General features: G+C 36.3%; 1 protein-coding gene across 4 annotated transcripts in view; it reads left to right on the top strand.

The window, feature by feature from the left end:
- Positions 1–13,799, top strand: part of Mtp (microsomal triacylglycerol transfer protein) — a 133,003-nt gene that overhangs the window by 102,769 nt on the left and 16,435 nt on the right. For all 4 annotated transcript variants that reach the window (XM_069849621.1, XM_069849619.1, XM_069849620.1 and 1 more), the window contains 4 exons: positions 7,478–7,681; positions 8,121–8,270; positions 11,323–11,488; positions 11,650–11,795. In XM_069849621.1, the coding sequence (XP_069705722.1) occupies positions 7,478–7,681; positions 8,121–8,270; positions 11,323–11,488; positions 11,650–11,795 (666 nt within the window). The remainder of the gene's footprint in view (positions 1–7,477; positions 7,682–8,120; positions 8,271–11,322; positions 11,489–11,649; positions 11,796–13,799) is intronic.

Here is a 13,799-nt window from a genome sequence, read left to right as displayed (position 1 = left end):
ATTACCTATGGTTATATAAATATAATAAAAACAATTCTCAAATAAATTTGCATTTCTAAGGAACATAAAACATAACGTTAATATCGTTTTACTTGAGATTGCACACTTGATCTCAAAAATATGAAAAGAAAATTCCTAGCCTTTTCATAAGGGCCTAGTAATTAAATAAAGACTGAGGAAAGGATTATTGTACACTGAAAAGGTAGAGATGATGTTTCAAATAGGCTACTTGATTGTTTATACATATATAACAGTTGCCAAAGTGGATAAAAGTTCAGTCGGGTATAAACAACTGTGGCGATTCAAGGCTGCTTGACGTTCGGGACTTCGGGAGTGATCAATCTCGACGTCTCGAAACATTCACAAGCAGTCTTTACCTCAACGACGCGACATATACAACACTGTTGTACGAGTTTTCGGCTTTGCTTTGTATTTCTTTAAAACTGAATTACCTTTGTGTGTATTCACGCGGAATTTTTTTTCATTTTTCGAACCAAACTTCCTTTGTGCGTGTTTACTCAGCGCAGTGTCGTTTGACTGGTTGTCAGGGTACTCGCTGATTTAAGTTCATTATCTCGCCAAGAGACTCGAAATCTACTGCTGTATGACAATAAGAACACAGTGTTCAGTCCTGCCCGAGATTTGGTTTCCTGTAGCGCTTTAAGCTAATAGTGATCTAGTATGGATGGGCTTACTTATGAAGATTTAGCAGATATGCAGGATGCAATGAAAGAGCTACTCAATGACACTATAGAGCAGTGGTCAGCACATGTACAGTAGTGGCAAAAAAAATCGGACCGACCCCTGTAGCTGATTTCAGAGCCTTGTTCACAGTGACAGTACGATAGACTGGTAACTAAGACTTTCGTGGTTCGAATCCTGCCTGGGAAGGAAACTTTTTTTTTGTTCCTTATTCAAATTTAATCCCAATACTTTTCGATTGCAGCGATATCTTACTACTTAATTAACTTATTATTCCCAGAACATGAATTTTACCAGCTTATTTTCTAATGGCTTTCGAAATGGGCTACGTCAGCAGTCGAAACTACAACAATTTCAATAGATTACTCGCTATCTTGTGAATGCGGGCGTGGCATGCGCAGTGGCTCATTTCGGGGACTTTTAATTGTTCAGTCGGTCCGGTTTTTTTGCCACTACCGTACATTTCGTACAAGGAGAACGCGACTTCTCAGCATACGAGGTGAATGAGCTGGGTAGATTTGCTGCGATCACTGTAGAACGGCTGAAGGTATAAAATGCCGACCATAGTGAGATGTTCCCGCATGACGGCAACCTCATTACACCACATTTACAGCTGTATATACTGCCCGTCCGAGTGGTTATATCGCATCCCGGTTTCCCCCACCGTTTCTGCTGGCCCCTATGTAAAGGCTAGAATCTGGCCTGTTAGGCTCTTTCCTGAAAATATTTGCTGTACGGAATTACGTGATATTATACAGCTGTTCAAAATAATTTAAAGAAAAGGACCCGGTTAAGTAACTGTCACGTGATTTCCCCCGTTTCGACAACCCTGCGACATAACCACTCGGACGGACAGCAGGCACCTACGAGAAACTGGGTCCTTCCGTTAAAAGTGAAGAGTACGCATGATACTAGCCATGAGATAAGTCCGAACTCCCGATCTTGAAGAGGAAATTTTAAATGCAGTTTATGACAATCCTGCATCAGCAGTCGCCGTATTGCACGAAATTTGAATGTAAGTCATGCAACCAATATTACAGTAGGGCCTACGTATGTCAGAGGGTAATGAGTAGTTGATTCATAAGCGGAGTTATGGGGGGGGGGCACTATTAACATTATAAAATATTAAATTCAAAAGAGTTGTCTCGCTTTTGTTTATAATTAAGTTTCTGTGCTCAAATTGACGAATTAATGTCTTCAGATCATATGTCTGGACTAAATTGACAAATTAATGTCTTCAGATCATGTCTCTGGACTATAATATTTATTTTAAATTTCTAAACGTGTAAGATTTTGTATTCCTAATTTATTTTGAGGAATGGAAGCACTGTAATGTTTCTTTTGTAACAGCCTGTACTCGTGTGTTAGAAGTCTGCAGGTGTTCAGGCCGCCACTGGGAGAAGTATGAAGAATCATACTGCAGAACAATGCAGAAAAAAGAAGGGCGCGCTTCCGTACAGGGGTAGCGGCATTTCTCTAAGGCTGTAGCCCAGTTTAGGTGTGTGTGTATTAATCGAAAATTAGGGGCTAGAAAATATTGAGAATAGGACGCATGTTTATATGCCTTTTTTTTTTTTTTTTTTTTTTTTTTCGATTAATACACACACACCTAAACTGGGCTCTAACCTTAGAGAAATGCCGCGGCCCCTGTACGGAAGCGCGCCCTGGTTTTGCTTTGCCCCCACAAGGAAACTGTTCCCTCTCCGCCTATGAGTTGATTAATGTTTGTTTGCAATATATTAAACAGTTCAAAAGACATAAGACGTGTCTAATACATCAACATCAAATTACTCTGGCATAAGGTACAGGAGACCATGGGTTCCTTACATCAAGATACTCAGCCACTACCCCTGAGTAACCTCTCAAAGTTAGTCGATATAGTTAATTTCCAACCTATATATTACAACTACAATGGTAAAAAAAACTGACATTTTTAATATGAATGTTTTCAAGTTACGTACCTTTTTAAAAATTGTCGATCCGCGCAGATGTTCAAAATGGATGTAAATTTTTCAATAAGCAGTTCAGAATTCTTTCCACATGTAGCTGGACCACCAGAGATGATTAGACTTATGCATAATGTTGAGCTCTTCCATTCTTGGAATACAGAACTTTTTCTTCACCAAAGATTTTCCAACATGCCATAATTACGTCAAACTTGTTATGAATGTCCGGGAACTTATTTTATCATGTTATTATCTCAGTAACTTATGTATCAGTAAAGAAAATTTAATTGTTACCTTTCGGTACAATTATGTGATAGCATCTCGCAAGCAGAATTTTTCACCTAACCTTTTGTTATGCACTCCTGAATAATAAAATTCAGTATCTTACACTGAGGTTCATGATGCTGAATGAGACATATTTTGCCGAAAGTTCGGGGGAACCCGAGTTACCCGTCTCCTGCTAGACACAGATTTTCTTCTTTCAGTACAGCTGTAAACGAACGTTCCTCAATCCACGCGCGGTGAATGTTTGCAAACAAAAAATATTATTTCACAAGTTCATTATCAGTTTTAGTTACGTAATATAAAACCTTTCAGCGTTTTTGCGAAAGGATTGAAAGTAAAATTCTTAAACGATGTAAACGTTATCTATCCTACGTAAGTTCTCACTTGATTGTTTTGTATGAGTTTCCGCCACAGGTGCACCATAATTTAAATAAACATAAGAATGCAATGATGAGCACTGCAATTAATGTACACATAGTTGTTCACTAACATTTAATTGTACATTTTAAATTCCTTCACTCTCGAATCCGTATAACTAGATGGATGATATTCTTTAGTAGCATCGGAATCTTAGCACAGTGTTCCGTGTGGATCATAATAAAATTATAGCCTAACCTCCAATGTTTCATTTCGAAATAGCAAGTTATTATCTTCCAACAGAACTGACGATACTGAAGCACTACAAACACTATGGCGGGTTAATTTATAAATATCTATTAAAACACTGAGGAACAATACTTAAAACTGTTTATAAATACTATCATAAGTTTGCGCACGTACATGATTTGTATTTTACCGGTTAAAGCTGCGTTTTGTGACATCATAAAAGTCGAATCCGTGGCTAACGAGAGTCGAATCCGAAGAGGTCGGGGGGGGGGGGGAGATAGCCAAGAGGACTATGAGATAGCGGAGAAAGAGGGAAATAATCGTTACTTTACAACGACAATAATAATAATAATAATAATAAATTTTATTAGGAACCTTCCATTATACAATGGTTCTCCAACCCAAACCAATCTGCTGTAGAAAAAAGTCAGTAATAATGTCGGCTGGGTGACGCAGTCGGTAGAATGCTGGCCTTCTGTGTCCGGGTTTGCGGGTTCGATCCCGTGCCAGGTCAATGGCATTTAAGGGTGCTTAAATGCGACAGGCTCATATTGATAGATTTATTGGCATGTAAAAGAACTCCTGCAGGACAAAATTCTGGCACACCAGCGATGTTGATATAACCTCGGCAGTTGCGAGCATCGTTAAATAAAACATGATTTAAAAAAATAATAATAATAAAATTTTTTAAAAATTCCAATCTGCCATTTTGTTCAACAATGGGTTCAGCTCAGCTGCGGAATGCACTCGAGTGTCAGTAGCGAGGATAGCACAATTTCATAGGTTTGCTGATAATTTTAATACTCATTAAACTGGACAAGTGGGAGACTGTAAGCTTACTTCTTTCACAAATGGCAATGTCATTCATTACACTAAAGCCTCTTTTATATTCTGCGCTGCTGAAAGAACAGTTATTCTTTGTATACATCTGAAGTCTGATTAGTGTAATATGTTTCTAGTCAGTGAAGTATGCAATGGAGGAGAAAAGGAACTGGCCACCCTAATCCATTATCTCCTGGCTTAGTTGCCTCACGAGTGATGTCTTATTGGTGTTACTCTTGAGGTTCAAAGCTGTCTTCGGACAGTTGACTAAACAACAACAATGGTGATAACATTCGCGATTTTTTTTTTTGCTTTGGCTATATAGCCAACTATATAGTTAATGCCAAAGGCACATTGTTCCTTTCTATTAAGTTATTCTCCACGAAATCTTGGAATCATAATAATTACAGAAAGTTTCCAGCAAGTAGTGCAAAATCCGCTAAAGTCCTATATTTCCAATTGATCGCTTTAGCAGAAGGTAAAATAGAAGATGGTTGAATTAGATAAGTTCGTTTATTTCATTGATCTTTCCATATGAGCTAATTTAACAAAGGGCTCGCGTGAGCTCCCTCCAGCACACCCCTGCATGGGAATCAGTCTCTGTGATCTGATGGTTACCATGCTGGCCATTGGATCCTGAGGTTCGAGGATTCAAATCCGATGGACTTCAAGGGTGATAAAATTCTTTAGCATATTCCTCCAGGAGGAGAGTAAAGCTATAAGGACCCATGTCATACATATATTTATGAAACTCGAAAGAACCTTGTCCCTGACAGAGAGCCCCATGCAAAGTTCGTTGGTAATGTCTTGCTGTCATTGAATTTCTACGCTGAATAACCTCTGCAATTAAAAGCATTGTTAAGTAAAATTCTGCTGCTGCTGCTACACGGAAAAGATGGCATACCTAGTGAACCCTTTTCCAAAGCAGTCATCAGTCATCTACTATCTACACTATCAGCTTGCAGGTCTTCTAACGTTCTATCATATCTGTGGAAGTGAGTGTTGAACCTGCATCTCCAATCTCGTCATTTCCAACGGGGACAGAGGCGCCAAATTGAGGAATATATTAGCACAGTCTAGTATATATATAGTTACGAAGCTCAATACGTAGTAAATATGCATCCATAGATAGTTGCTAACCACTAGGATCGCTAATACCACCTCATTACAGACAATGTGAAATAGTACCGACACAGTCTATTGTTCCTAGCACCCTCACAACTCAAGCTTCGTGACTGTATATACTAGACTGTGATATTAGTTTGTTTCCCGTTGTTGTTTTTTTTTTTTTTTCATTTGAGAAAGGATAAGTTCTGTCCACTGCCACCAATAATTGCAGTGATCTCTTGGAGACTGAAAACCTGGTGTCCAATAATAAAAGCTGATTTTACAGATGTTCCTCTAATGATGTGTGTTATATTTTACCTGCACTTAACCATATTTGAAATATGTCTAGTTACTATTAATTTTACTTTAAATAATAAAGTTTGGTGTGTTACTATTTAACTCAGTGTCCATAATTTTCTGGTTCTTTTTCATTTTAATGCAGTTCTTAAAACAGGTGTGTGTTTTTTTATTAACTTACATAAACTAATCATCAGCATTAACTGATTTCTCTTGTTTGCTATGTAAGTTACAATTAACTTGACCTGTACATCACTTTAATTGAAACCAGTGGCGGCTCCTGCATATTTCTTAAGATGGAGGAAAGAAGTTAACGGCACGAAATGACACCTTCTTGAATGAAACATGCTACAAATTAGCCTACATGCATACGTGTAAGACCAGGTAGTGTTGGGGTTGGCCTTCCCTTCTGTATAGCAATAATCTGTTCTTGTAAACTGAATCTCCTAAATTGTCCAAAATATATTATGTTTTCACTTCCATTCATTGTTGAATAATTGCGCAAATTAACAATTACAAGGAAATTCACAACCTCGTAGCATTTTTCGAGCACACTACAGCATCACACGTGTTGGAAGAGACTAGCTACTAACTCGTAACCGGAACTGTTTTACGGAAATGGAAATGGAAATGGGAAATAATCTGAGGAAAGCGAGAACACTGCACCACCCACGTGGTCTGTGTTGCCACATGTACATTTTACAAGTTCAGTATCACATGCTTTTGAAGAATGTCAGTTCTTTTAAATTCATGCTATCATTATTGTTCAAAGCTGCCAGTGGCCGATTAATTTTTTATGTTAAAAATGATGTAGTTTGGAGTATCTACTTTCAGTTTCAAGTATATTTGTACAAAACTGACAACTTGGCTGTTGCCCTGTCTAGTAAACAATGAATAGAAGTGAATTTCAGGGGCCAACTACGTAGAACTACTTCCTCTTTGTTTTACATAAACCCGACTTTAACTTTCAAATATCCACGAAAGTTTCAAACCATGAATAGTAGCCTATATAAAGTGGAATGAATAATATTTTTTATTTATAATTTTAAAAAGTTTACATGGTGTCTTTCATAGCGTTGCGTTAAAACTGTTTTTGTTGTGTCTCCTCCTAGATGTGTTATAGTCTGGTTGAATGCAGCATCGTTAGGTGGCAGCGGTAGCGAGCTTGCTGCACGACCAGTCGGTTTCTATTTCCCGCCCATGACTGATTCAGAGGAGGATCTCCTCCATCTCCGTTCATTTACTTGCTTTAAAACTCTGCTTCTTTCTCTGGCCGCTAGTGCGCTGTTGTATATGTGTGTTAACTGCAGTAGAGGAGGAATGGAGTGCCTTTCCTCTACACAGACAATCTCGCATCTTTCTCACAGTTTTCTACAGCACATGAGCGTGCGTCGTTTAAAACTCGATCAACCGAGTTTTTCTTATAGCTGTGAACTTAAAAATGATCGAATCTTCCTCGAATTTCAAGGCACATATTTTATTTGGTATTTACTTTCAAAAGAAGAAAATGTGAGGAGGACGTTCCTCCCTTCCCTCCCCCAAGGAACCGCCACTGATTGAAACAAATTTTTGGTACAAGGACTAAGGTGTGTCCATACGTTAATAATTTATTTGGACTTCAAATATAACCTATATTTAGAAAACCATTCATATCTAAATGGCGTATTTTCAATTTGCCAAGATGCTAACAGTTACTTTTTTCTTGCCAGTAGTTGTCCTCATTACAACTGCACATCAAATCAAGAAAAGCGCCAGAACCAGAAGGATTTGTGGTTCATACTTCCAAACTTGAGAGTCTGAAAAACTTGCCATACTTGGTACATTGGAACACAGGAAAGATTGAACATGTGTTTCTAGCAGAAGGAGAGGACCTTTCCATGGTGAATCTCAAGAAAGGAGTTGCTAGTGTCTTTCAGGTATTTACTTATCTTACAATAATAGATCCTAATTAAGCATAACAATTTACAATTGACAGAGTTTTCCTTTTCCTTATTTTATTCTTATAGGTGCCCAAAATAGGAAATATCAAGCAAAATATGGACCTTCATATCGCTCACAAACTAGATTTAAGAAAATAAAATTTCTTCATCACATTAATTAAAGTTGAGTACAATATTAAACAATAACCAATATTAAATAAATTGCCTTCGTTATTGATTTAATCCTATGTAATAATGAAATAGCAATAATTATATCTTATTCATACATACATACAGCAATAAGAAAAAAAGGGTGGAATAGTACATTTTTGTTTTGTCACTTGAAATGTACCTCATAACTGAAATGTATTCTTATAAATCATATAGATAGATACTGGGCACATGCTTATCTCTATTAATCAAGAAATAAATACAGTTTCAGATTCTAGATGTGACACAAACAGAGAAGGATGCATCTGGCAAATGTCAGGTTTCATATAAGTCACTGGATCCACAGACATTCCTCAAGAGTAAGACTGACTGCATCTCAGGAAAAACAGTGCCTTTCATCCTGCATCCTGACAAGGTAATTATATTATCAATCTACTACTTACAATGAACATAAACTTCAAATTTCTTGTGCAACATTTCTAAAGCAGGAGAAGGCAAAAGAAAGTTACAGAAGAAAAATGAAGAAGCACAGATGCAGGAAAAACGTTAATAAGTCGTCTTCATTGGTCTAGAGCAGCATTTCTCAAACTGGGGGTCAATGTACCGTATCAAGGAAGGTGCGAAATAAAAATAACTTAACACATTGAAACACATTTTCTGAGAAAAATGAACGTGCATGTTATTTATAAATTCAGAATACTTCGAAATTTTATCACTAAGGAGGCATTGAGAATAATATTTTTAGCTTTAGTACAATCATTAATGGAATATGGTGTAATAAATTGGGGTTGAGTAGCGTCATCTGTATTAATCCATTAATTTTATTACACAGAAGATTAATAAAAATTTGTCTAACCAAAAATATGGATTATCCAACAAATTTAATTTATACAGATTTTAAAGTATTAACTATTGAAGAAATTTATAAATATAGTTTACTAACTTACTACCACAGAAATCAAATAAAACATAAATCTAATCGACATGAATATCGTACTCGAAGACAAAAGTCTACTTTCCCATTAATTGAGCCTAAATGTCATACAAGTGCAGCTCTTAACATAGTGCTAGTTTCGGCCCAAGACTTTATAATAAAATTACAAATCATTTTCCAAATTTGAAATATTTTAAAATTGAAGCTTTTAAAAAAGAAATTTATAAAATTATTCATGGTATATAATATTAACAAATGTGTGTATTTTTGTACCTTTTATTTCTGTCGACTATATTCATGTTTTTATTGAATATTACTGGCTTCTTCTGATTGTCAATTTATATTAAATGTGTTTTTTCTCTCTTTTTCTCTTATTTTATTTTATTTATTTATTTTTTGCTCTTGTGTGTTATGTGTTATTTATTGGTTTGAATTAAGTTACTTACTGTATTTAGTAAACTGTCCTTGTAAATTTTATCTTATATTATTGGTTAAGACCACACCGTACATGAGCCTGGCTCTTATGGTAGTGGCTAGAAACATTTTTGTTTTATAATTTTAATTTGTACTTGCTAGCTAGTTAAATAAGTTAAATAAATTACATAAAAACACGTATTCTTTACTTGTAGACACACAATTTTATTGTTAAAACACATTCATTAAAACTACAATCCAAAGTCCAATTTTTTTAATGCGATGGATGTGTTTGTTTTTCTGAATGTTATGTGATGGGATCCTTCAATTGTAGCATTATCACTCTGGCTTGCTTTACAACTAGCAGCTTCTTTATTGCTCTTATTTTCTTCTTCTTCTTTTTTTTTTGAGAAGGAAGGATTCAAACTTGACCAAGCGTGATAGATTTTAAATGAAGAGAAAATCCTTGCTTTGGCTTCCTCTGGAAGGAAAGAAAAGATGGGAAGCACACGTTAGAGAATTATGGTATTTAACTGAAAGAGTCCTTAACCCTTAAGGAGTCGCGCCTAACTTGGTAACATTAAGAGTCATGCAGGGTGTTGCTGACATCGCAAATATAATGGATTCTTATGGGCTCTATTTTAGTGAACATTTAAAAAATCGCTCTTTTTAAATTGATACAACTATATGAAATACTTTAATACCTATCACAATGGTAATTTTTCAATATTGGTTTCTCATGTAATATTCGAACGTCTATTCACTCCTAATCATGATATACTTATCTTCCTTTCCAGATCACTTTCTTGATTTTTCTGTCACTACCGGTACTCAACATCTGTTGTTATTGTTACATAAGTATGGTCAGTTTAGTCTCTGTCACTGTTTACAATAGAAGTGCAGTAAGTTGGCGTTACCCCACACCAATTAAACCGTTATTATCTCCAGTAAGCGAATTCTGATTTCAAACATGTTTACGATTATTGTTGTCTTACCAATTCTAAGAAAGGTACTGAAAGTTTCAGAAGTACAGACTTACTCAGTATGCAGTTAACAGCTCCGTATATGTGACTGGGGTGTTGACAACACCTCACGAGACTGCTTAAGGGTTAAATAAAACTCTAATAGCAGAGGAACAAAGATTTGTTGCAGCCTTTTGCTTCAGTCTGAGACGAAGGAAATGATTACTACTAACAGTGATAAAATCTATAGTAGAGGATGGTAATTTTGCCAATTATAAAAGTAGTGAGTGAAGAGAGTAATAAATATTAATATTAGGTAATTATGATTACAGCCCATTCTTTTAACTCTTATCTATTACACAAGGCTAAAAATAACTTGCTTAATATGAGTACTTGGCATGAACATGATATTGTTTTGCAAATACTCCCTCCTGGAGATTCGAATGAGAGACTTTCAACTCCAGAATATTTATCTATAAGAACTGTCATTATTCTCCATTTTAAGTATGAATGTAACCGTTTTTAAGTGGGCACCACTTTTTTAATTGATTATGGTGGTTACACCACACACTCATTCAAAAACCCCCCTCACCTGTCTTTGGTCAATAAATTCATTGGACCTAGTTGGGAGGAAATATTTGAGTCCACCGACCAATCCCCATAACCACTACTTGTGGCTCATCTTTCTACCCGTGACAGGCTAGGCATTAATTTAACCAGCAGTTGAGTTACTATCTTAAAACGTCTGGATAGGTTTTAATGAAATAGTATTTCTTAAATTTGTGCTGTTACAGTCATGCCACCAATACTCTGTCCCCAGTGCCTCATTTATAAAAGTAAGTTGTTCCACGAGCAGTTGAGGATGGTATTTGTATAGGAGAGGTTATGAAATGAACTTCACCACCTTGCAACCCAAGAAAAACAAAGACCACCTCCAAACCTGCAAAGCTCTATCTTCTGGATCCATAACAGAAAGATACTGAAGAGCAAGAGTGCTAATGGCTTCACTGCCAAATTCCAAGCATTAGATAACAACAACATATAAATGTATTTTAATTGAAATATGTTAGTTCATATAATTCTCTGATTTTACTAAAGCTTACTTAATTTGAAAGTATTTTTACATTAGGTGATTGATTTTGATACTCCTCTTGCAGGTAATGGGAACTATAGTTACCTCGAAGAGAGAAGCGAAGTATAGGCTATCAAATGATATGTCAGTCTTGCAGACTGTTGTGGCAGATGAAACCCACAACATGGTGGTGGGAATGCGGCAGGATGCTGGTGGCTCTGTTAGAGCAACCCAGCAGTTAACTTTGACAGGTGCGTCACTTATCTTCTATTTACACTGACGCTCTCTGAAAAGTATTTATCTTATGATTTCTCTTAATGTGTCTGTCATTAGGATAGGGACTTAGTTATAAACGAAGTGGAAGAGTATAAAAGAAAATTTGTACAGTGTAATTTCTACTTTTTTCCTCTAGGTTCCTCTGTCAAAGTTGTACCACTGAAGCTTTCATCCCTCGAAGAAGCTGTTCAAGAGGTTGAAAAGAACTCGAAGACGACCTTCACGAAACAGATTCTGGTGACAGAGAGAGAACCTGCTGCCTGTCAGGATGATTGTCCCACTGTAAGGATAAGACATTTCTTAGAAAATGGGAAAATGTAGTTTAGGAGGGAGCAGCATGAATGCTACAAAGCAAAATGAACAGTCCTATGAAAAGTGGACACTGAATTGTGGTTTTCTTGTCATTTTAAGCAAGTGCAGAGTTAGTGCTCAGGAATAAAATAAGACGACTATTTTATGTTGGTGTTTATTAATATTGTTATTCATAGATTTCAAAAAGGCATATGACTCGGTTAAGAGAGAAGTTTTATATAATATTCTGATTGAATTTGGTATTCCCAAGAAACTAGTTCGATTAATTAAAATGTATTTCAATGAAACGTACAGCAGAGTTTGTATAGGTCAGTTTCTGTCAGATGCGTTTCCAATTCACTGTGGGCTAAAGCAAGGAGATGCACTATCACTTTTACTTTTTAACTTTGCTCTAGAGTATGGCATTAGGAAAGTCCTGGATAACAGAGAGGGTTTGGAATTGAACGGGTTACATCAGCTTCTTGTCTATGCGGATGACGTGAATTTGTTGGGAGAAAATCCACAAACGATTAGGGAAAACACGGGAATTTTACTGGAAGCAAGTAAAGAGGTAGGTTTGGAAGTAAATCCCGAAAAGACAAAGTATATGATTATGTCTCGTGATGGGAATATTGTACGAATAGAAATATAAAAATTGGAAATTTATCTTTTGAAGAGGCGGAGAAGTTCAAATATCTTGGAGCAACAGTAACAAATATAAATGATACTCGGGAGGAAATTAAACACAGAATAAATATGGGAAATGCCTGTTATTTTTCGGTTGAGAAGCTTTTATCATCCAGTCTGCTGTCAAAAAATCTGAAAGTTAGAATTTATAAAATAGTTATATTATCGATTGTTCTGTATGGTTGTGAAACTTGGACTCTCACTTTGAGAGAGGAACATAGGTTAAGGGTGTTTGAGAATAAGGTGCTTAGGAAAATATTTGGGGCTAAGAGGGATGAGGTTACAGGAGAATGGAGAAAGTTACATAACACAGAACTGCACGCATTGTATTCTTCACCTGACATAATTAGGAACATTAAATCCAGACGTTTGAGATGGGCAGGACATGCAGCATGTATGGGCGAATCCAGAAATGCATATAGAATGTTAGTTGGGAGGCCGGAGGGAAAAAGATCTTTAGGGAGGCCGAGACGTAGATGGGAAGATAACATTAAAATGGATTTCAGGGAGGTGGGATATGATGATATAGACTGGATTAATCTTGCTCAGGATAGGGACTAATGGCAGGCTTATGTGAGGGCGGCAATGAACCTCCGGTTTCCTTAAAAGCCAGTAAGTAAGTAAGTTTATTAATATTAATGTGTAAATGAAACATTAAATGCAACATTTATATTCAGTGCTTCAGTAACGTTTATTGGGAACATAAAGAGAAAGTATTGGGAATAGAGAGAAAATAAAATCAGTTCCATCAAAATACATACAGAGGACCTATCTTCCAAATACTGGTAGAACAGACGGGAGATTCCTTTGATTTTATTAATGGAAGAGATATAACTAAAATCTCTGTTATTGAATTGTGATGAAAAGATCAGATAATCCAACAAAGACTCCTGCTTGCTCTTGGATTTAAAATTTCGTGTAATGTACAATATGCCGATTAATACAAAATAATAATAATAATAATAATAATAATAATAATAATAATAATAATAATAATATACTAGTGGTGGTGGTGGTGGTGGTGGTACGTACATACATAGTATTCTGCCCAAGGGCAGATCTTTCACTGCAAACCCAGCATTCTCCAATCTTTCCTATTTTCTGCCTTCCTCTTAGTCTCCGCAAATGATCCATATATCTTAATGCCTATCATCTGATATCTTCTTCTGTCCCTAACTCTTCTCCCATTCACCATTCCTTCCAGTGCATCCTTTAGTAGGCAGTTTCTTCTTAGCCAGTGACCCAACAATTTCCTCTTTCTCCTCCTGATCAACTTCAGCATCATTTTTTCTTTACCCACTCTCTCCA

This window comes from Periplaneta americana, chromosome 16 (genome assembly GCF_040183065.1).
Source record: "Periplaneta americana isolate PAMFEO1 chromosome 16, P.americana_PAMFEO1_priV1, whole genome shotgun sequence".
In the NCBI taxonomy this organism is placed as follows: Eukaryota; Metazoa; Arthropoda; class Insecta; order Blattodea; family Blattidae; genus Periplaneta; species Periplaneta americana.
Note: the sequence above shows the minus strand (reverse complement) of the source record. Positions and strands in the feature narration are given on the sequence as shown.